At 31.1% G+C, this 26,284-nt stretch overlaps 1 protein-coding gene across 5 annotated transcripts in view; it reads left to right on the top strand.

The window, feature by feature from the left end:
• Positions 1-25,589, top strand: part of LOC140061176 (homeobox protein Meis1-like) — an 82,059-nt gene extending 56,470 nt beyond the window's left edge. For 4 of the 5 annotated variants that reach the window (XM_072107663.1, XM_072107661.1, XM_072107660.1 and 1 more), the window contains 4 exons: positions 6,627-6,703; positions 18,339-18,397; positions 20,614-20,718; positions 22,079-25,589. In XM_072107663.1, coding sequence (XP_071963764.1) covers positions 6,627-6,703; positions 18,339-18,397; positions 20,614-20,718; positions 22,079-22,323 — 486 coding nt within the window. In that variant the 3' untranslated portion in view covers positions 22,324-25,589. Of the gene's footprint in view, positions 1-6,626; positions 6,704-18,338; positions 18,398-20,613; positions 20,752-22,078 lie in introns of all 5 variants that reach the window. The other variant, XM_072107664.1, reaches the window with a different exon arrangement.
• Positions 25,590-26,284: the final 695 nt, after the last annotated feature.

Raw genomic sequence — 26,284 nt, 5'->3', positions numbered from 1 at the left:
TTGAAAGTCTGGGGCTCGAATCCTATCATGTATTTATAAATTTATTTTTGTGATGGCTTTCAAAATTTTAAAATTTACTGGTTTATTAATTTTTTTGTGTAATTTCTTGTTTTTTATTAATCTTGACATGAACAAGAGTTTTAAATTGATATGCATCATTTTTCAGTGACATGATTATTCAAATAATCAGCTAAATGCACCGTAACTTCTTTCTCCTGAACATTATTCATTTTAGAGTAATTTGTAAAAAAGCCACACATGCATTTAAATCCGAGACGAATCACGCACTCTCCCGTTGCAATATTGGCTGTATCAAGTTTGTTTAGCATTTCAATCTTTCGGCATTTGTCACTTTTATTAGAATCTTTTTACGAAAACATTTTCTGACGTGAAATTTATGTGTAAAGAAACTTTAATCATTTGGTTTCTTCGAACAACTACATCGTATTTTCGATAATTTTGCCCATTAACTTCAATCGGGTGCTTTTATGTATATATCACATTTTATGTAGCGTACTGTAAACGCTAAAAGTTCATCAATGTATTTATAAAGCATGATAGTCTCCTGTACTTGTTACTTAAAGATAATTTACAGTACTTACTGTCAATGATTCATTGGTGTATTGTGGCATTAAATACCGCTTGGGACCCTGTTAGCATTAAAGACATCTTAGCAATGTCGGGGGCCCCAGTTTCTAATATGTAATTCATGAGACAAGTTTGGTTTAGGAGTACCACATTCTTTAGCTTGGGTTTTTTTTGTCTGCCTGTCTGTCTGTCTACTTTTTTTCCTTTCTGTATAATTTTTTCCTTCTACAATCTATAACAAATTTTTTAAAACTTATGCTAATATAGAACTGATTTTTCCGATGGGGTATGTCTTGCCATAAGGGTCAAATGAAATTTATTTAAACTTTTTATTTTAATATGTTACCCCTTGCGTCAAAGTAAAAATTCCCTTACAATCTTTAATTTTAACAAAATGATAGTGTCACTGTATCATAGCATCACATGTTATAAAATAAAATTTAACAGTTGAAATAAAGTTTAACAATTATATTTTACCCCAAATTATTTAGTAAAACCCCTTTATATGTTAATCACATGTTTTTGAAATAAAATTTAACAGTTTAAATAAAGTTTAATACGGTAATAGATTTCACCCTGAAAACATTACCTTACCCCAAAGAGTTTCAATAAATTCTGCATGACTTGCACCATAACAAAATCTTTTACAATTTATAACAAACTATCACAATTATAGTATCCATATTCGAGCATCACATGCTTTCTCAAATAAAATTTAATGCTTTAAACGAGACTTAACGATAATAGATTTTACCCATAACATTCATTACGCTACACGTTACCCCTGGAGCATTTCAATAAATCCCTCTTACTATGACGTTACCCTTTTTTTAACCTTCATGATTCTCCGGTTACCATTTCCCCAGTCTCGTCATCTAATGGATACTCAGATTTGATGTTGTCAATATTTGTTAGCGACGCATCTTATTCATATACCCATCTTACGATAAGCCTTAATGGATGTTACTTCTGTAGACTTAAGTAAGGGGTTCAAGGATAGAGGCTTTGCTTGTCAGTTTGTATGTTTTAAATACGGAAATTAATGTATAAATTTACATTTGTACCTATTCAATGTAATACATACAAACACGAGTATTGAATTATCTTCAGCTCATCTCCAACTGCAAAACTTCATTATATTTGCAATTTGAAATACAGTAATAAATGTAGTAACGTTTTTGATTCTCTTTTTATTAGCTCAACTACGAAAGTTAATGCTTAAATTTGCAATTTAAAGTACAGTAGTAAATACATGGATAAAGTGTACAGTGTTAGATTTCCATTAGCTGTGAATGCTATAATATTAACTTAAGTTTTTATAAATATTATATTTAATGGATGTAATATTTATATATTTTATGAATACCGGCGTATAATATTTATTTATAAATAAAAATTATTGATTTATTTCCATATAAATTATATTTAGTTAAGAATACATCCTTATCTTATAAAATGTTTTAAACAATTTTTCCTGTTAGTCTATACTAATGATGTCAAATTAAGTTATGTTATATTGAATTAAATGTTCCCAGGCTTTCTTGAAGTAATCGTAGTATTAAAATGAAATGTTGTGGTCTGTTGTATTTCTATAACACCATGTGAAACGTGTCGCCACACTGGATGCGAGCAGAGTGTGGTAGGACTCTTGTAGGAGACATTTTCAATTGCCGTAAATCCCATGCAGGAAAATCGATGTCTTTCTCTATATCCTATGAAACTTGTGAGATTGTTCATATGTATGCGAGTCTATATTAGCAGTGCCTCTTATTGATTCCCAGGTTCTTTGGTTCTAGTCTAGACTTGCTCATGTTTGCTAAAAGAGATGTTGTCAGTTATATTATAAGTTAAAGTTATGAAAATAATCTTTTTTTTTAATGAAACCTGCTTGAGGCAATGTAACGCACCTGGCCTTAAAACCCTAATGTTAAATTCTAGACATCTCTCGGATGAATTAAAAAAAGAAATATCATTTTTATTATTTAATTTAACTCAAATATTATCAATAACGTAGAAACACAAAATATCAGGCAGTTATGATATTTATAAATATGAAGAAATCTCCCCATCTTTAAAGTAATTATGCCTACTTTGTTTTTGATCAATTTCAATTCTTTAAAACTGAACAAATTAGTTATTCTGCATGTAACATGGCATTTGTTGCCTTTTACATTGCCTTTACATATCCGCTGTCCTGATAGGCTTAGTGGCTTAGGAATTAGCATTTATTACTATCAACGTTGCAAATTTTACAAACATCACGCGCAACTTTTTAAAACTGTCATTCTCTCAAAGACATGAAGGTTATTGACAGTTTTATGAAGTGTCGGTTGTCTTACAACAGTTTTTCTCGTCGCATGTAATGTTTTGAGAGATTTTAATTGCAAATTAAAAGGAAATCAAGCATTTACTTTTTTATGTAACGTTGATAGATTATTAACCGATTTAAGAAGTTTTATAAAAAAACTATAGTAATTAGCTAAGGCTGTATCAAAACAACTTGTTGAAATTTTGCAAAAAAAAGAAAAGTTTAAGTAAAACGATACGATAAGTTAATCATAGCTTTTTCGTAATGTGTACTATTAGTCATGGTAAAAAACAGAAATCAGGTTAAACACAATATAGTATATCTCTTAAAGGTTAACTACAATACTTTATTGTTTCGAATAAACCCAGTAATGTGAGGTTTGTGGTATATCATTTGTTTTCAAAAGCTGGAAATCTCTTCATGTTTCTCTTGTGCTAAAATTCTCCTTCCAAACCTGCATACTGAAAACTACTTCTGTAAAAAGTAACCATGTTAACAGTAGATTAATTAGTTAAAGTAGTTAGTTAAAGCATTTATAAGTTGTAAGTAACGATACATACACCATGTGTTTCCAAAAGCTGAGAATGTCTGGTTGTTTCTCTTGTTTTATCTTCTGGCAAATCTTTCTTTTTACGTTAACTACCGTAACTACTTTTTACCAAAATCTAAAGTAGCTATGTTAGAGAGTAGTATAGTTAAAGTAGTTGACAAATCTTCAAAACATTTGTAAGTTACAACATCGATTGAGGTTGATTGCATGAAACGGTCATGGCATTTATTCCCTTAGTTGTTCGTCTGTTAACTTGATGTAATTATTTGCTGGTTTCCCGTACTGATCTCTATCGTATTTTGTATCGGGTTATTGTAGTTCATTCTTTCTTTAATTCTGTAACTGTATTCAACATTTTACGAACTATCATTGAAAAGATTCTGAACACAGATGAAAAAGTTTTGAAATATACATTCTGATGAACTCTTTCATTCATCAATTACTCCATCAAATAGAAACTTAAACGTCGTAGTTACGAACTTTCTAATTTCATAATTGTTAATTGCCAAGTTCAAATAGAGAAACAGAGGTAAAAACATCTGACAAAAGTAATTTTGATTAAAAGTTTTTCAGGGCAAATTTAATTCTAGGTTCACCAAAATACAGTTCGCTTTGCTGAACTGTTGTCGCAGGTCAGAGCCTAGGCCTGCGAGGGATGTCAACTCTGTGGATAATGTTACAAAGCTTGCTGAATAATTTGTTTACAAAAAACATTGCTAAACCATTTTACTAATGCAATCCAAGATAATGCATTACTGTTGCATAACCTTACATCAACAAAATCAAATTTGTCAGTTCAAAGGTTCTGAAGAATAATTTCATTTATTTGGCATTCTTTTTAAGAATTTACCCTTGTCAACTTTTGCTCATTTAATTAATTACTGTTTTTATTATCTTATAATCTCTTCCAAATATATAAAAAGTGTTTTTGTATTGAAATTATACAATTTTTAAACTATAAATATTTAGAAAAGGAGTTTTATATTAAACATATAGTTGGTTGTTTAATTTTAGACAGACAGACAAACAGGAAGAAGACTACCACCTTACTGTTTTTATTATCTTTTAATATCTTCCAAATATATAAAAGTCTGCTTGAATTTTAGAAAATGGTTAAAAAAACTATATTACTTAGAAAACATAAGTTTTATATTAAACATAATGATAGAGTTGTTTAATTCTAGAGACAGGACCGCATCAAACTACCTTTATTGTCATCAGCCTCATTTCACTGAGAAAGTTAAGCAATATTTTATGTACAATGCCTTTAGTACTCTTCTTATTAATGCATTTTGCAGTACTGTACATTTTTCAATTTAAAATGAATTTCTGAAAGCTTAAAATAAGTACTATTACAATTAGTTCAGGCTCATTAAACTCTAATGTCCAATAATCAAGAAAACAATCTTTTAAAAAACCACCTCAGAAGTCATTACATCTTGTGAAAAGTAATTTCTGCGAGCACATTTAGAGTAGCATTCTAGTTATTAAATCGCTTTCATCTTAAAAAGAATATTTATTAAAATGGAAATTTGTAATAGCTACAACGGAATTGTGCATTTTGTTACAAAATGTTTTTATGGTTCGGTAAAAAGTAAGCTTAGGGGTTTTTTTGAAATATATTTTGTAAAAGGATGAAATGAATGAAGAAGGGTAGTGCGTTATTATTAAGTAAATTTAATCAAATCTGGCTAGTATTGATTGTTTTATCCTTGAAGAATATAAAAGCCTGATTTGATGATATGTATTTTGAGAGCATTGTCTTAGTAGATGAAGTATTTTATTTTACTTATAAGAATTTAAAGACGACGTGTAAAATTAATGACATTTAAAATTAAATAATATGAATTTGATTTGATAGCGTGAAAATCATCTATAAAGTTGTAACTTCTGTAAAAAATATGTGATTGTAGAATTAGGATAATTTTAAAACATATTGAAGAAGTGTTTGTACATTACAGAACCATTTCTTAAAGATGTATTGTCCCCTAAAAACATGAAAAGTAAAGATTAATTAAATCAAACTTTGAATAGGTCATTTGTAGTTTTTATAAAATTTTTCACTTCTATAGAAAAAAAAGCGAGAACAAAATAAAAATGTTTTCACTTATAAAATGACATAATAAATGATTAAATTCAACCAAAAATTCATTGGCTGTTGACCCTTTTTTTACTTTATATTACATTTTTTCAGGTAAATACATTTTGTTTAGATCCAATTTTTTGGTCAAAGTGGGTAACTATTATTACATTAAATTGGCGAATTAAACAAAGAAATGTTTTAAATTATTTTTCAGGGGGACAATACATCTTTAATGTATTTGTATATTTCACAATAAAACATTATGTAACAGCCCTCCCGCCTTCCTCTATCAAATGTAACAAAAGAACTATAATTATGCAATAAATATTGACGTTTGCTTGATGTTATCCAAACGTGTTAGTAGAGTGGGGGATTATTTTCTGTAATATCCACGTTAATTTCCTCGTTTTCCTACCGAGAAACGTAATCCCGCGTCTGTACATTGTAAGCGTATGACATATTCACCACATTTTACTGTAATCATTTTTCGCTGATGAATACCATAGCTCTGTGACACCTGTTAAAGAAGGAAACTATTCAATATATAGCTTGTCTTTTTATCTTTTTATTTAAATACATTTCACAAAATAAACGGCGGATGTACGTAGACGAACCTTATAACACTGTCGTCATGTTAATGCATGAGGGCAGGTGGATAAATCATAGTGTACTATTAAAACATAAATTACGTGAACTATAATTGATGATGAAGTTTATTTTATTAAACTTACTGACATTATTATCATATTAAAAATGGGTGTGTTTTGAAAATGCATAGATGAAATTACAACATAGGCCTAGTTATTTAATTATTATGATTGATGTTTGCATATTTTTTTTATTGTTTTAAACAAATAACTGTATATAAAATGTATACATTAATATATGAAAATCTTACATCATCAATTTATTAAAATATTATTTTTTTCTTATACTGATAATAATTATTTTACTATTATTATGCTACAAAATTATTATGATGGCATTTTGTCACTTATTTTGTTATATCATTTAAGAATTAATTTTGTTTTGTTGATTGTTTCATTACATTTATTTTCTACAATTTGTTAATAATTTTGTCCTTTTTTTCTTGATAGCATCCCTACCCTTCAGAAGAGCAAAAGAAGCAGCTAGCGCAAGACACTGGACTAACAATACTACAAGTTAACAATTGGTGAGTAGTACAAATGTCACCCTTGACCGTTCAGAGTCACCCTAGACCCCTCAGAGTCACCCTAGACACCTCAGAGTAACCCTCGACCCTTCAGAGTCACCCTCGACCATTCAGAGTCACCATTGACCCTTCAGAGTCACCCCGACTCTTCAGAGTGACCCTCAACTCTTCACAGTCACCCTAGATCAATCTTTTCCAATAGTGTCTTCAAACATATAATGAATACACACTAAGCCACAGAATGGAGCCTATGTGTGTTGGTTGATGCACTACTTTCACATGCATCTTAATAACTTTACTATATGGAAAGTTAGCAATTTGTCGTTACTAGGTCAGTCAGTCATTGGATCCTTGGCTTTATTGCACGCTTAATTTAATATCATCATCATCACTTCCTTTATCAGTAATGAACGCGAAGTCCAGGTACCAATAACACTCTCTCTTGCTCCTCTTCTAACAATTTAGTCATTTCCTTATAAAATACTGAATTAGAAACTTTTTGACATTTTATTTGAAACTTTAAAGAAAGTTTTGAGGAAAAAAAATAGTAAAGCTCTGTCTACAATATCAGACTTTATGTGACAAAAAATGTGATGTGCCCATATGGACACGATGATGTCGTGTCACTACCATATTTGGACACATCACTACCATAATATTTGGACACATCACACTTTTTTGTCAAACTAGTTTGATAGTGTAGACAGAGCTTAAAGTGTTTAAATTGAGAATTAAGATTGTAGATAGCATGAACATTATTTTAATCAACATTTTAGTTTTATTATTAATTCAAACAAATATTGATAAACTTATTTATTATCAGCAATCACTATCGTGTCCCTTATTACCCTAAACATCTTCATTTATATTATCATAATAATATTAATAATACTCATTGTTATCAGTATGAACATCATGTATTTCACTAATTGTCGTAATTGGCAGTTCAACAAAAATTAATTTTTCGTTTTGATTTAAAGCAAATCCAGCAGATCGGAAACAAAATCTTAACGACAAATAAGCACTTTAGCCTAATGCCTTGTTCTTGTTTATACTTGACTAATTAACTGCACTCTCTACCAGGAATTCCATTGAACTGATACAAAGTCCTAATTAGTACGCTTGAATATTAGATTGCCAATTCATCATCTAGGCCTAGAAACCAAATTGCAATTAGGTGGTTTAGAACAATTTAGAACCAAGAGAGAAAGAAATGATGACGAAGAATTATTTATTTTTTTGTAATTTGTAAATGGCATGCTTTTTGTAATGAAAAATACTAAATAGTATAAAATTAATGTCTGTGCTTATTGATTGATTTTATTCCGATGGAGAGGAGAGGAGGAAGATAGTAGGGGAAAGGAGGGCATGACAAGAAAAGGGAAGGGACTTTTAACTTGTGGGTCAGGGATGTAACTAGAAAAATCTAGGATGTCTAATCAACAGTTTCTTGAGCTTCACTCCAGACAATCCCAATTAAGTGTGCACTTTGTTGATGTTGTTGGTTATAAGATGTCTCCTTAATAGGGATTTAATCATTTCTACCATATTTAAAAACCAAATGAGTTTACATAACGCTATACAGCAGTAATAAGCAATAGACAGTTTATAAAAGACCTTCAGTTTGTGTCTGAATGAACTGACGGAAGTCACTAATAAAGCATTAAAATTATGAAAATTGGCGGTATATCAAATTTATTACAGCATTATTCATAATCTGTATTTAATTTTGTTATTTTTATATATTTTGATAATTATGATTGTACTATGACCATTAGTTATTAGTTTATAAATAATATAGTTCGATTTTAATAGGAAACTTCAAATAGCAAGAAAACCACTCTGCAATTGCCTTAAACTGAGCCTGTCTACTACATGTTTTGGTTATGTAAGGGGGCGGCCGGACTGTTAATTGATAAGGAGATATAAATTAAAACAGAAAATTAATTGTAAAGTGGGTCAGTTAAAGTACGTTAGGTCATCATGTATTTAAATTATGATACATATATAAATCTGTTATTTGCCATATTATATATTAATTTATGGCTATAAATACATTTATTAATGTTCATTTTGTATTTAACTGTAGTATAAGTACAAGCCCTTGAGTTGCGGATACAGTATCGGGTATTAATTAGTTGCCCTTAATTGGGAAATTAAAAGAAGAATACTAAAAGATGCATTTGAACTCTGGCAAACTTCCTTCCCAGGAGTCACCAGGAATAGTGAGGATTGCGATACTGTTACAATCTGTGAATCATTAGTGTCATTAGCATGCTAGGCTTGAGCTGTGAACCCGTCGATTGATGACTGCTCCCTGGTACCAAGCCTGTACATACTAATGTAAAGACCTATGTCAATCAACGACTCCTAGTTTGAGGAATGCAAAGTGCTCTGTGCTCTGACCAAATTGGCTTTGCTCCTATCTGGTTAGCTGTCATTAGACTCTCTATTTTTGTACTAGGATTAACAAGGTTTAATTAATATTTTGTGTAGGAGTAAGTGGGATGGTTTAATTCGATATTTTGATTTTTGATTCATTTATTAACCATTATAATAGATAGCGTCTGAGCAATACCCATTTAGGTATACTGTACATTGAAAGTAAAATCCCAAGGAAAGGGTTCCGGCTGAAGCGTTTTTTAGCATTCTTTGTAATATTTTGGTTAAAACGTGTTTAAATTAAAGCGCATTCAACATCCATCAGCATTCACTATGGTATTCAGTTGTAGATCAGTTTCGATTTAGGATCTTCACAAATGAAAAAACAATTGAAAATGAATAATTTATCAAGTTGAGAAGATGAGAAATATTGATAAAGCAATTGTGATAATAGTGAAATGATTGAAGAGAATTTGTGCATCATCTGCATATCAAGTCTGCAGCAAGTTCAAGGCTAGTGATCCTGAGTACATCATTCATTTTCTCTAATCACATGCCCCATTCGTTCACATGTAATTTGCAAACAAAGATGGGTGAATATTTTGATTGTTGAACAATAGGAAGAAAACAATGAACGTTTTTTAATATCTTTGATTTCCAAGATTTCAGATTCAGATGTATAAAACTATAAAAAGTTGTCTGTCATTATTTTCATTGTTGTGTGAGAGGTTTTCCTTGGGGCATTCACCTCCCCTTTTAAAAATCCGTTCTGATTGATTTGCACCTTTGTAAACACTGTTTACCCTTTAATGATTAAGACCACAACCCTACATGCGGTTAAGTATGATAACCCAGGTGTAGAAGATACAAAATACCTAATACAAGGAACTATATTCATCTTCATAAAAAAAATGTTTGATTTTAATATAAAACGTACACAAAAATGACAAGAAATGGAAAATTTATACATTAAAGATGTATTGTCCCCCTGAAAATATAATTCTTAACAATTTTTTTGTTGAATATGCCATTTTAATGTAACATAATAGTTATCCACTTTTACCAAAAATTGGATCGAAAAAAATGTATTTACCTGAAAAAAAAAAAGTACTTTAAAGCAAAAAATGGGCAAATTGGCTGGCAGCCAATGGGTTTTTGGTTGAATTTAACCGTTTATTTTGTCATTTTATAAGTGAAAACATTATTTTTTCTGGGTTTTTTTTTCTACGGAAGTGATTAACTTTATTAAAACTAAAAAATAACACATTCAAAGTCTGATTTAATTAATCTTTATTTTTCAAGTTTTTGGGGAACAATACATCTTTAACATTAAACACTTGTGTATTAGTAGTTTCTAATTAATACAAAAGAAAAGACCGAAAATTGTACTTTGTGTGGTGGACATAATCTATGATTAAATGTGGTGCAATGTTATAGGCAACTCTTTCCATTCTTTCTGCAAGATAGTAGATCCAGAATTGGATTAAAACTCTAAATAAACAAAATAAAAGATTAAAAAATTGGTGGACATGATTACTATGATTAAAAGTGGTGCAATTTCCATTCTTCTTCAAGATAGTAGATCCAGCACTGAATTAAAATGTGTCTCCATCTGCTGTGCATAACTGCAATATGGGTCACATTGTTTTGGTAAGACAGTGATGGATTACCCTTGTATCTGCTCCTTGTCCAGTCTTCATCATTCTTCCACAAAGGTCAAAGCTGGTTCACTCATTTATGTAAACAGACTCAATGGAAGTAATCTGGATAATCTACAGCTCATTGAGGGTCTCCGAAAGGTGAGCAGAGTGTACAGATTGGTGTCACCAAATCCTTTGTGAGGGGTACATGATCAGGTATCACTTCCCTTCACCTTCCACCTTTGTCAGAATTTTAACTCTGCAACAGTCTGCCATTCATAACATTTTTGGAGAATTGTAAAAAATAAATGTTTGCATAAACTGAATTGAAACATTTTCTGTAATTTGCAGAGACACTTTTTATTGAAACAAATGAGAGGAAATGTTTGAACACTAAGGCCAACTAGCCCCTTCTAAGAGGTCACTTTCTAATGCCCATCCCTATTGTGAGGTCACTTTCTAAAAGTGTCCCTCTTAATAGAGATTCTACTGTTTAGTGATTCTATTTGCAACCAATTCAATTTAGTAAGTTAATGTGAACAGAGGCTTCTGGGAAATATGGTTTTAACAATTGCTTCAAGGTGGTCTAGAGGAAGGTCTGAGCATGCTCAGATCATATGAACTTAAATTTTCATACAATTATGGCTATGCAAATTATTGTGAATGTCAACTGGTCTGTTTAGATGAGGCCAGCATGTGATTGATTGGCTTATGGAATTTTGGCCAACTATCAAGTGACCACAGAAAGGTCCTCTAATAACCTGGTCAACAAAAAATTGTCTAGAAAAATAAATTTAATCAATGCTGCAATTTATAATTAAGAAATATATAAACAAAATTCATTTTAAATAGAACAGAATAAAACTACAATAATATTATTTCCAAGTTTCCTTATATTTAAAAACAAATTGTATTTATCATGTATAATATTAATAATTGTATAAATTATTTTTGAGGACACAGATAACACAACAAGTAGTGTAGCTCTCGAACTTCAAGCTTTTTACAAACAAGTCTATTGTCTCTATGATTGTACCATCTTAAAAACGAAACGAAAAACAAAATAAAGAATGTGCATTAGGTCTGTGATTACCACTTTCCAGACTCCCTAGTGTGTCGAAAATTAGCCTAAACTAAAAAGGAAATACAGTACTACCAGGTATGACAACTTGGCAATTAAATTTGTGTGGTTTGGGTAAAAATGTTGGAATTTTGTTAATGAGGTAGTTTTACTTTAGGAAAAAATTTGAAATTTGGATAGTGTTGTTTAGTACAACTATAGTATTATAATTTATTTATTTATTTATTTATTTACTTAGTACTACTTCTACATGGAGCTATAAATATTATTATAGTGTAGATAAAGTCGAATAATTAAAAGCGTTTATAATACTGTGTACAAACGAGTGTTAAATTTGCTTCTGTGACCTCTGGTCTTCAGCCAAGACGAACCAATCGTAAGGAAGTTGGCTCAGCTCCATTCTTCTCCAATCAGATATGTTAAATTATACCAAGGCAGTCGTATTATTTTGTGTTTGACAATCTGAGTGACTCAGATTTAAAATTGATGTCTCTATTCATGATAGCCCCATGAAATGATCAGTGGGTAGTTGCAGGAGCTCTTCCTGCTGTCGCCTATCTCTTTCACGCTGTATAGCTGGCAATATCCTGTCGCAACTTTACATGGTAAATAAGGTTTTGAAGAAAATCTATTGAGGGATGACACTAAAAAAAGAAAGTAGTTCAGGGAATTTTAAACGAGTTCGCTCAAGGATACATTAAATGTTTTGATTGATAAATCTGATGGTCATTGGACAAAATAATGGATGTTTCATTCTAAGAATAATGACATTTTTAGTTTTATCGGCAGTGGAATTAAAATAATGTAGCCTAGAGTTAGGATTGACCGGACAAAAAGGATTTTTATTTGTCTGCCGGTCAATGTTTTGTGTAATTACGAATGTAATGTACGATTGTGAATGGGTTTGAAAATGAAAGACAATGCCATGTCCGAGATAATGAACTCAGAGTTGTAGACGGATTATATTGAATAAAGAAATTAGAGAGGTAGCATTTGGTTGCTAGCAAACAAATTAAAGTTGTTTTTGTTGTTAATTCAGTTTTATAGATCAAAAAAAGGAAACAACTTGTTAATGTTTATTTCTATATATATATATATATATATATAATACGACAGATTGTTAGAAATATGAATATAATTAGCATAATAATTAGCATAATTGTCATGAACAGGAAGTGTTTTGTTGAGGCTTGTCTTTTTTTCAGGTGTAGTAAATGTTTGCATTAAATGCCCTTATTATTATGCTTCAATCTTATTACCTTAGGGACTTCCTGAGCAACTGCTTTTGTTACTATGGTAACTTAGTATTAAACTATGCATATTAGATCATGGTTGATACTTAATCATGCACAAATATGAGGGCGCTGTTTATTTAGAGACATTGGTTTTGTGAAATTTCCTATGGGAGGCTATCGATGTCAAAATAGAATGAACTAAAACTTTCAGCAACAATGTATAGGAATTTTAAAAATCAATTCGTAGTGTTTATAATCGGAAATAATGTTGCGATATATAATTATAAGTATATATAGATTTTCTGCTTTGTAATTTTGATTCACTGATTACATTTTTAAAAATTGTAATAAATCCAAATGGCTTAATAATAAACAGTTTTTATCATTTTAAATTATAATAATATGGCCTTTTGCTACATTTAACTCAAAAACTTCCACATGGTGTTCATTTATACTGTTATTTTTTTAGAGTTGATATCTTTTGTTTGTTTGTGATTATGTGAAATGTATTTATACTCGTGCTTGGCTTTGTAATTCTTTTTTACCTGATTATGTTTGTACAACTGTAGCACAACTTGGAACCTTTCCTTGAGCAAGTTCTCAGGGACTCCAGCTAGGTGTGACACCTGTTGACATTCCCATTAGCACCTGCCTACTCTTGTTTGACTTTGAACTTACAAGTTAAAGTTTTGTCAAAACATACAACTCTACTTAGAACTTAATCAAACTTTTATGCAGGGCTGTAGCCCGCCTCATCTGAAATTTTCAGTTTTCACAAGCATCTCTTTGCCTGTCTGTTTTTAACCTCTTGCTATATGGCCTTGTTATGTTTAAATAAACTTTTAATGTATATCTATTTTACTCTACTTTATCAGTGTTAAAACAATAATTGCATTAACTTTTTAAAAACATGATCTATTATAATATGATTAAATATATTTTGTAAACGCTTAATTTTTTTATTGGAATTGGTTTTTATTTGGTTTTTATTCACTTCCATCCTGTAGTTTGAAATAGGCCAAGGCTGGCGGAGTCTATTAGCTTTAGCCAGAGATAATGTATAGGAAAGGATGATAATTATGTTGAAACTCCCTGAGGTACAACTAACAGGGGCCTAGCCCCCTTCCCTACTGTGTACAGTTCTTACTGACATGAAGTACATTTAATGTTATTTTCTCTGGGAAGTCATTCATTCGTATTTAGTTAATTTTAATTAATATTTTTATTAATAAATAGTATAGAAATTAAATTGTATTTATAGTAGTAAATTATATCTAAATTGATGACATCATGAATGAATATTATGATGTAAACATAAAAGATTAATTATTTATTCAATTCATATATTTTTATATTTATTAAACAGTTGGTTATAAATTTCAGTTGAAATCAATATTTTTTTGTGTAAACCATCTTTAGAGAGGATAACCTGTGCAGTTTCTCATAATAATGGTTACTGAGCTATGGAAAATTTTGTTTTTTCCGAAATAAAAGATGAATGAATGAATGAATGATAAGAATATACACTGAAAATTGAAGTTTATATAGTAAAAAAAAACAGACATGCATAGGCCTATGAATGAAGGGAATTCATACAATGTCAATGTGCCATATCGACTTAAGCTCTGTTTACACTATCAAATATGATGTGCCCAAATATGGACATGGTGATGTCATATCACTACCATATTTGGGAATATTTGGGTACATTTATAGTTTGATAGTGTAGGCAGAGCTTTGGATTCCTCGACTTATTCCATAATACAGTAGAAGAAAGCCTGTTGCGGCCCACCTAATGTCCCTTGAATAGAGTTTGACCTAATATTATACTAGTTTCCCTCATTTGTTTAACAGGAAAGTGTCCCCTTTATGTTGTCCCAAGAAAGTTCTACTTTAACTTATTGATGCACATATAAATATGAATGAATTTGTGGGTTTAACTTCTTTATGATGTTTTAACGAAAAGTGAAATGATTAAAATGTTATTGAAAAGGAAACCAAATTAAAGGAAGCATACATATTATTACTAAAGGGGTGCTGATGAACACAGAACACTGAACCACAAATAAAGATCTTTAATTTTATAGGCATCATTAAAATCTAAATCCGCAGGAAATTGTAGATAGGTTTGGACAAAATTTATAACAGACATTGAAAAAGTTCTTCAAATGCAGTGTAATTAATATTCCAAAAGGAGAAAGATCTCGAAAGATTGCAGTATTTTTATATTACCATAAAAATTGAGAATTGACTTAAAACATGTCTTCTTCCCCCAAAGAATGAGAATAATATCTTCAATTTGCATCATCATCATCAATTTAAATTTTTAACTTTTTAATAATATTAATTTCAAACGTTGTTAACTGATTTTTTATTTAAGGCTCATCTTTTTATTTATTATCCCCATAAACCAGTTCAACAGTTTGGTTCAGTATTAATTTATTTTAAAATCGAAAAAAATCACTATATTTTTAACTACCGTAGACGCTTCAACATCACATTTCTGTTCAACAAAATAACTATATAAGTCAGTCATAGTCTTTTAATTTAACTTGTTTTATTATACAGTATTATTGTTTTTGTTATATTTATGTGTTTAATGCAATACTTTGTAATGTTTATATTTTTTATTTTAGATTGTTAAAGGATCCCAATGGAAATAAGCTAATAAACTTTTTGGGCTATCCTGGAAAATCTGTTATAAATGTATTATTTGTAATGTCAGTAATTTATGTTAATTTTGTATGTATTTTGTATGATGATTTTCCTAATAAATTCAAATCAAACAAACTGAAAAATATAAAAATTGTATTTTTTTTTTTGACATTTACCTGTTATAACTTCATTAATTAAATATCAATTGATACTTAATTAGTAGGTTGACAGTGATGGTTCTATTAAGAAGAGCGTTTGCAAAGTTTTCAACTGATGTTTCATCTTTTACATTGATGACTCGTCTGACCTCTGAGTGATTTCAAAGCTATCGTGGATTACCCTACTTAACGCATTTCCGTCCCTAAATTGCTTAATTCGATTGAAGCCCTATATCAGTCACTTTGTTTCAATTAGGTTACAAATAGTAGGACCCCCCTATGTTTGTGAGGTTTTTGCTAATTTTGAAAATATTTATAAGTTAAACGCACAATTTTATAACTTATAACATAATTCTATAAAAATTAGCATGGGACTGTTTCGTTTTTAATTTATCCATAGATATAATTATATATACATATAGGCCCCAAAATAAATTTTAGTTGGTTTGAATTAAATATATGTATTTTATATCAGTTTAATTATACAAAACTTTCCAAGTTGTCTTTTGTATGCTTTTAATGTTTTTTCTAGATGTTATGTGTTTTTTAATGTTTGATTACTACTGTATATAATGTAGATTTTATATCTGTAAAATGATTTCTTTGATTGAATAAATAGAATAATATAAAATCAACATATAAACAATATTTAAATTATTTTTTTATTAGATTACATTTTTTGGAAGAGTCCATGCTTTTGTTTAATGCCCTCTATTGCGTAATTGAATGGGAGGGACTTAATATTCCAACGTATATAAAAAGAAGAAGAACTCCGAAATGAACGAGAACAGGGTTAATAGCAGATTCCACAGCTGGTGAAACTCAGGGGGCTGCCGAAGTCATTAGCATACTTTGGGATGTGTGGCGCCTAAGACGCATGCCAAATCATTAATCATAGTGGATAAATGCCTGCCAGTATACTACTTCAAAACAGGGGTCTAACCACCCACCAGATCTAACACGGATCTCATTACAAAAGTACGTTAGCAGTATCACACTAAAAAGACGGCTATAAAGCTACACCACACAGTAACATGTGCGGATAATTTGCACCATCAGGGCTAAATTACTGTTTGTTATAGTGAAATGCCCCTGGTGATCTACACCACTCACTTGATCCTACATCGCTGCAGATGTGTAGTTAACGTTTTTGTTATCATTACTGTCTAAAAATATCATCATCAACGATTTAAGTAACTAGACTTAAATTCTGTTATTAGATATCACTGGTGGTAGGAAAATAATCAAAGAACATGGCGTCGTCATAATGGAAGAAGCATTATTATGGAATAGTTTGCATATTTTAATGGATTCCTTCACACAGTAAAATTTTAAGGATTAAAGCCCTAGAGATTGGCAACAAAGCAAAGTATCAATTTACAGCCAGCCAACTGGATAGCCAAAGGCCTTGGATGTAAATTGCCTTTCTTGATCTAATTAATACAAATAGATTTCAATTCAAAGACCACTAGCCATTGGCCATGCAGCTGAAAATTATATAAAAAACTTTCTGCACATGCTCAGTAATAGCAGACTAAATATTAAATCTGCTGCACATGCTCAAATAAAGTGATTTGATTAGTTGGAAATAGAAAACCATCTGCTCATGCTCAGTCATAGCAGACTAAAAAGAATTAATTGTAATCGTCTGCTCATGCTCAGACTTTGCAGATGCCAATTTGATTGGATTAGCAGAGGACAAAGGTTACTAATGGTCATAATAATATCCAATAAACATTCTTTATTTCTTCTCATGCCTGTTTTATATGCCAAGGTTTTAAAAAAGTGATTATTATTTTTACGATATTTAACATAATTTTGCATTTGTGAACATTGAAAAAATATACAACCAATAATAATATCATGCTATTTTTTTTATTAATTTAGTTTAATTTTAATATTGTATTACATAAATTGTAGTTATTTATCTATAATAATAATAATAATAAATTGTTGATGATAATAGTATTAGCTTTTGTATTATAAAATATTCCTGTGTGTTTTTGTTGTTAAAAACGAAAATAAAAAACCAGTTTTCATTTTGAATTAAACAGTGAAAGCTTCTAAATAGACAATTTATTTCCGAAAATCATGAAATACTGTAGTTTTTTTTTAAATTTAAAACCAACCTTACAAGTTTTAATCTGTAATAAAAATATGTTCTTGTCAAAATCTATTGGATTGTACTAAACAATATCAGCCCAAGTAATTACGTTTTTAACGCATTTTATTTCTGTTATTTCCTATTAAATTATCACAAATGATAGAAACAGAAGTCTGTTCACGTACACAAATTACTGAAATTAATGATGGCGGTGGAGGAAATTACCTCTTAACTTACTGATAAAAATTGGAGTATACTATTTGTAGAGGGGTCAAAGTGTTAACGACCTGCTTTTTGTAATATAAAACAATTGTAATAAAATTTGGGGGTTTTTTTCGAGCCTAAAGTATAATTTAAATTTTCAATTTTTGTTTCCGTAGGTTTATCAACGCACGACGTCGGATTGTTCAACCAATGATTGACCAATCAAACAGAGCAGGTAAATCGCCTGTTGTAACTGTTTTCAAGTCCAGAAGACGTAAATCATCATCCTGTCTGTCACCAGGACCCTCCCCTGGTATGTCTGTGCCCCCCCCCCCCCCCCAATGCGCAATTCACAAAACCTTACCCCCCTTTACTACCCACTTAATGGTTTAGCATGAATGATTTGGACATCTACTGTACAAAACATTTCCTTACAAGAAAGTTGTAAGAAACTTTTGCATGTTTTCTTCGTATACCCTTCAATCATGATTACAAGTTTTAAGTTTCGATTTTATCCAGATTTTGGTATACCAGCGTACCGCGGGGCCTGAATGAATCCGTCCCCTAGATGTGTCTCTCCGCATTTAGTGATTACTTTAAAACCCTCGATTAATATTGACACTAGATAATTTTGAATGGCGACCTAGTCCCTCGACATTCCCTACATCCCCCCCTCCGAGTCTCCCGTCTCTACATTGGATCCCCCATTTATTTAATCCCGCCATACAGACTCTAATACATCGCCCCACTTGGGAAAACCCTTTTCATATCGGCTATCGTAAACCGGTGTCAGGAGAAATCATTCATGTAAAAAAAGACGTGTATGTAGCGTTCGGCTGAATCTCTAGCCTATGATGTTTTAATCATGTTTGACAAAGTTCCATGTAGTCCTTCCACTCTGCAACCTAGTAACAGGCCGCCATGTCATAATCGTTTGCTTCTTATAGCTTCGTTATGTTCCGTTGTAATCCCCAATTGTGCGTCAAATGTTCGCGATCTAAGATACTCGCTTTATATTCCCGAGAGTGATGACGGTTCAGTTTAATATCTTGATTGTCCTAGTCTCCTCATCTCCTTCCTTCTTTCGTCAGTGCGTCCTTGGACCACGACTTGATCGTTATTCCCCGCAGATGTCTTCTCGGCTTTTGAATTCATAGTATATCAACATAAATCAAATACATTAGCATTTATGTTGCTTGTGTCATAGAAAATTAAAATTCTGTACACATATACAATGTTCACATTAACTATAATTGGAAAGGTTGTTTATATTTCTCTGACATTAGATAAAGTTCAAAATTAATTACACAAATTTAATTCCGTTTATTTTTTGGAACTAAAATGTGTCGATAACCTTGCACAATTTTTAAATTTAATATAAAAACGTTATACATACTATAGATTATGTAAAAATGTGAATATGAGAAATTGTTTATGAAAAATATATTATGAAGAACAATATCAATGGTGGCACTGTTCGTCCTAAAAAAATTACTCTGTTCCTTTCTAGTGCATTTATTATTTATTAACACAATAAAGCATAGCATCAGAAATGAGCATAAGATGATTGCAGAGCATAAGATGATGTAATGAATGTTATGCATGCGCTTTATAAAGGTCTTTCTACATTATCAAATTAGTTTTACAAAAAAGTGTTATATGGTCAAATATGGTAGTGGTATGACATCATCATGTCCATATATGGCCACATTTTTTTGTTACATACAGTTTGATAGTGTAGACAGAAGTTAACAACCCTTCTCCAATGCCCTTTGCTGTACCCCTTGCCGTTGCATGTCACCACTACTGAGGGTGACCGTTGATTTACTTCTTCTGGACTTGAGACTGTTTCAACTTTTCTTTCTACACGTAAGCGATTCTTGCTTACCCTTTGAAAAATAAGGTTTGTGTTTTTTTTCAATCATTATTTCTTGAGAACATTTATAAATGATCGTTTGGTTTGCTTGTCAATTTGAATGGCAATTACTACCACTAATTGCATTGGTTTGTCAGGGGTATTGGTTCGATTCTAGCTCTGTTCTAGTACCAGAATCATTACCTAAACTGCATAATAGTAAACATGAGTTTGCTCTCATCTTAAAATCAAGGTATTGTTGTTGTTATTTGGATGTTCTCTGTCTACACTATCAAACTTCATGTGACAAAAAAATGTGATGTGCCCATATATGGATATGATATATATTTGGGCATATCACCCCCATATCACACTTTTTTGTCAAACTAGTTTGATAGTGTAGACAGAACTTATAAATTTGTAAGGTAAGAATGAATGAATGAATGTTTTTTTAATTTCTGTTTTTAAGCCTAATAAAGAATTTGATTATCAATCAATTTCTACCCAGCATGTATAACTCAGAAATGTTATATTTTGATATATAAGATTGTCTCTTAATCTTTATTGTAATGTCTCAATCGTCTTTTATCTTGCAGTGCCTGGCGGACTTGGTGGTGGACCAGGCTACGGTTCCGATAACCAACCCATTGGCAGCTTCATGATGGACGGTCAGCAACCATCGATGCATTTGCGCCCACCGGGTAATGAATGGCATCCTCACCTGTACTAAGCAGGTTGCTGTTAATTTTTTACACTATTTGTTTGGACGGGACTCCACCAAGTGACAAACATCATCATAAGGGGCAAATATCATTGGAGGGACAAACATTATTGGCCAGGGGGGGGGGGGGGGGACAAACATCATTTGGGGGTGGGGGTGTTGGTGGGGGGGGGGACAAAAATCATCATAAGGGGCAAACATCATTGGAGGGACAAACATAACATAAGGGACATCCTTAATACAAGGGGCTGCTTTCCACAAAACATCTACCAACAAATTTTATTCTCAAGAAAATGTAATTAAATATTTTTTTTTAATTTAAAATGACCACATGCAAGGAAGCATACTAAGAAGGTTTATAAAAAATAAAATTGTTTATTCATCTTCATATTCATAAAACATTTACGAATGAAAGATGTCAGTATCATATACAAGAGAAAAAAACTAGAAACAAATTACCACATTATAAAAATAAAATATACAAATTTCTTAGTTCACTTACATCAGTACATCCAACATGAATAATGAGACATTATCACTCCCTGACCCCTGACCCCTGACCCCTATGTATGTATGCACTAGAAATTAGAAGTAGTTTTAAGCTCTGTCTACACTATGAAACTTTATGTGACAAAAAAATGTCTATGCATATATGGACATAGAGATGTCATATCGCTACCATATTTAAGCATATCAGTACCATATTTAGGCACATCACACTTTTTTTGTCAAACTAGTTTGATAGTGTAGACAGAGCTTACCGTAGAATATCTGGATGTAGACAGAGCTTACCGTAGAATATCTGGATGTACGTACTAATGCACAATGAACTTCATCGTTGTTTATAAGTGTAGGTGATTCTTATCGTCGATGTTTACATCATCTGTTTTGTCCGAAGGCTGTGTTTAGAGTTAATAGTCGCATAGATTTGCACAAAAATTAACATGTAGTACTAAAAGTAGTGTAATGGTTTCACTTTTAATTTATCAAATTTAAATCTGCAGGATTTACATAGCTGTAAATGTACAGCAATCGGCTATAAAGCAATAACTGTATATACACTATGTAATGTAATATTATTTAAATTATACAACAATTATAGTTATTACATTGATTATTTGTGGTAATTATTAATGCTTTTAATGATTCTTTCTAAATTCTATACAAAGAAATTTTTTTGGATTATGTGTCCTTTTATGATTATATTTCTAAATTATGAGAAATTGAAAGTAATAATTTAGGATTTAGGTGGGAACAAGTATAGACTTTTACATTATTATTTGAATGGTATATTTTTTTAAAGATATTCATGTTTGATTGTTTGTATTTGTTTACTCCAGGTGGTGAAATCATGACCTCATCCATGGCAAGTATGAACATGAGCGGTTCTACATACGCCCATCCCCAAATCTCCCAGTACCATCCAACAGTTCATTCGCAGGCGATGCTTCTACCGAACCACGCCCATCATGCTATGATGATGGCGCATATGCCAACTAGTCATGGTTTGTCATCCAATCACAGCCCACCAGCTCTGATGAACCCCAATGATGTCGACTCTCATATGGACCTGCACTCAAACTGACCGTTGTTGAAATAATCCGCTGACCGTCCCTAATTTATTGACCGTCCTTTTAAATTGTAAACTTGTATTTAGGGAAGTTGTTCTTATTCTCACTAAAGCCTGATTTCCATAAAATCGCTACACCGTGTCGCCGACTTAGAGCGTAACGATTCTATGGAAACGCTAGAATTTATCGGGGATCTAGTACGCGAGCGCTAAATATTCTTTGGTACACGCGTATACGATTCATCGCCGACAAAATCGGCAAAGTTGAACATGGTTGAACTTTGCCGATTTGTCTGCGATGAATCGGGGCGACCTCCCCGATGCATGTCGGCGACATCTGCGCGTGTAGCGATTTCAGTGGAAAGGGTATAGCGATTTTATGGAAACCAGGCTTTACAAACACATTCACAAGTCATTATTATTAAAAACCTTTTAGTTAGAATATAATGGTATAAAATCTCTTCATCTCTATCTGTTGCAAACTCTATCACATGCTTTTCATGGTATAGGCCGTTAAAATAACATTAAAATGTATTTATTTAGTTGGGTGGGGTTACAAACTAATACAAGATTATTTGAGCTCTGCAAAAAATAAAGGACACATGTAAGATTAAGACAGCTCTTATAATATGGTATTTTAATTTATTCGGTTTTTAAATATAAAAGTTTTGATTTTCTGGGCCTTTAGACGATGAATCTATTTATAGAAAAAAAAAGTACACTAGTTTGTTTTATTCCATCCATTTTAGACTTGTGAATATCTCTGAAATATTCTTGTTTACTTGTTGTGTATACAAGGAATGTTAACTAATGTGTCACATGGACATTTTATTTATTTATATTTTTAATATTATACAATATGCTGACATTGTGATCCATTTTTATATGTGTATGTTTTGAGTGTTTGAGTTAGCATGGAGGAAAAAAAAATTTTTTTTTTCCTCTATGAGTTAAGCATCTGATTATATCAATTTATTCAAAGGATTAAAAGGATATTTAATTACATAACAATGATATGAATGGATTATTTTTACAAAATCAGCTAATTCAACAATAAATATAATAAAATAATAGTTTAGTAAAGACACCTTACATCAAAATGTATTGTAAAAAAATATAAATGCTGATTTTATTTAATGAAATTCTATTTTATCAATCATTTTTTTATTTTATTCTTGAAAATTGTAATATTTAATAATCAATTTTAACCTTGATTGTTTTAAACCTTTCTCTATTAAAAAAAAAATGAATATAAATTTCAACTATTTATTATTCCTAGTATTACGAAATCTAAATTGGGTTGATTTGAAGGTGCTAAACATGTCAATTGTATTTGCATTTATCCACGGCTTCAAGTGATAGATAGCGTTCACATTGATTTTTGATCTCATTTTTGTTCATTTTCATTATGAAGAATATGTGTTCAGAAATATAAGATAAGCGGGGAAAATGACAGTAATGTATCATCCCAAATATTATTATCACACCGACGTTGGGGAATGCGTAATGACCAAGTTTATAAGAGTGAAATTTACAATTGCACTCGCACTGAATAAATTTTATTCATCGATGCTGTTTAAATTTAATAAATTAAATTATTTTTTAAAAGCAGACAAGGTCTATTATTAGCTGAGGTATAGTGATAACCATACATTCACAGCTCTATAGTCTAACAGAACAAGTTTTCAACCCGACATTTACAATATTTTGTGATACCCAGTTTCTATCTCCAGTTTTTATCATTTCATAACAACTTTGTTGAAATGATGAAAGATTTGGATTCAATTGTAAAGCTAAGCTGTTCACTTCTGGTGGTTACTGAGAAAATGGGTGTTTTAAATAATGTATGTTTTAGTGTAAATAGACTGAAGGGAGAATATATGTATAGGTATTTGTTAGTACGTGGTCACATTAACCATGTAAAGTCGTCTTTCTCTGTACGTTCTTGTCTTCGACCATTCGTAAAAAATTCTCTGCAAGAGTAAAAACACAAACAGAAAACCTGTGTGTTGTAAGTATGTTTATATGTGATAGTTGTTAGACGTTTAGTGCTGTCATTTTTAAATAACAAATTATAAACATGTTTTTTTTTAATGTCATTTGATCAAATTTTAGTAATTTAACTAATTATTGTTTGTATTCATAAATTTGACAAGAAAACGATACCTCATGAATATTTAGATATTTAGATATCCATTTAAACAGAAATAGTTATAATGAATACAGTTTATGTTAATTATGACTCATGAATATTCATAATCGTGATTTTGAAACATGAATATTAATTTTATGCTAATTATGAGTCATGAATATTCATATTTGGTAATTTTTATTTTTTGTTATATGAAATATTCATTGAATTAGCTAAGGTAAAAACATTTTGCTGTTATATGTAAAAACTGTACCAATGCTGGTAAATGAATTTCTATATTCTGTATATGCATTGTCTTTAAAAAAAATCATAATTTATTAATAAATTCATGATTGGCGCTCATTAATATTCATGTCAAACTAAATATTGTTGTATTAAATCGTTTGACAGCTCATAAATATTCAGATTTTGTCTCCGTTGTAAAAAGCCGAATTGTGTGTTCACTTGTAGATACAGTCCGACTACTACAGTTTAACGCCTTGTGTGTCAGTGCCCAACAACACTGACAGTATGTAAGTTAAAACAAAAACAAAGTTTCAAGCAAATGAAATTGTTAAAGGTTAAATGTCCGAATGTTTCACATATTCTGTCTTTATCCAAGATATGTCATTGTTAAAATTAAACATCGAATTTATAAAAGCTCACCGTTTATTTTGTTTTACGGCGACCGTTTCTATAGATAGAAACAACGATACTGCGGTTTTCGTTCTTTTTTTTCTTGCTCATTGTCATGAGATCGCTCCATTATAGTTTGTATATGTAAACAAGTTTAGTGGGAAGTGTAGTTAGTAATAAATATTTATAACAAAACTTATTTTAATATAAAAATGGAAAACCAACTGGAATGTGAATTGAATGAACCGTATTTGTGTGAAATCTGTTGCACTTTAATAGTAAATATATGCATATACATGCGTATAGTATTGTGTTAACGTCATTGTGTACAGATATGTATTCTTTTCAATTCACATTCCTGTTAAATATCTTTTACATTCTTTTATTACATGATTGTATTTTTTTTTCGATTAAACACACCATGATCTATAAATAGGTCGAGAAATTTGTTTTTCTCATTTGGTAAACAAAGCAGATTGCTTGAATAAAACAAAACTGTGAGAGAAATTTACAATATATTTTTATTTATTTATTGATATGCACAGCATAAATCGAAGTGTGCTTCTTCTAAAGTGAGTACTGTCTCCTAATATGATGTCCCATCCTATGATGATTCCTGGCTAGTGACCAGTCAAATGCCATGGAAAAAATGATCAAACGTCCAATGTATCTTGCCGCCAGCGCGCGGGCCGCACACAATGTTACAAAATAGACAACCTTCTTTTAACTGCGCAGGAACCGCGGTTTCAGTTCGATTAGGCCTGGTTATTGGCTGTGACGTAGATGACTTAAGAAGATTCATGGCAAAATAAAATTATTGGATTTCACACCACTTCTTTAGCTTGAAAGTTTTCCGGAACAATAATCACTACTGTAATTCTTTCTCTCATTTTTATCCATTGGTTTCGACCTAGTGATGTTGGACGCAACAAAAGTAATTTCACCAACAAGTACAAGCGACTGATCGCTGAAGTGTCGTTTGTGATTGTTTTTTCGACACATATTAAAGCACCTCCTTTCGCTTTCGTGGTTGTTAGAATCATTTGACTTTTTGACAATTGAAGTGTCACAGTAGGGTGGAGATTGCACTTTATTGAAATGTAAATTTACTCTTTATAATAGTAACAATATAGAATGCACACCATGCATTACGCAGCCCATTTTAATGAACGCGTGAGTTTCTTAATAATAGGACTTCATCCCTAAGAC

This window comes from Antedon mediterranea, chromosome 10 (assembly GCF_964355755.1).
Source record: "Antedon mediterranea chromosome 10, ecAntMedi1.1, whole genome shotgun sequence".
In the NCBI taxonomy this organism is placed as follows: domain Eukaryota; kingdom Metazoa; phylum Echinodermata; class Crinoidea; order Comatulida; family Antedonidae; genus Antedon; species Antedon mediterranea.
This window is presented reverse-complemented; position numbering and strand designations above follow the sequence as displayed.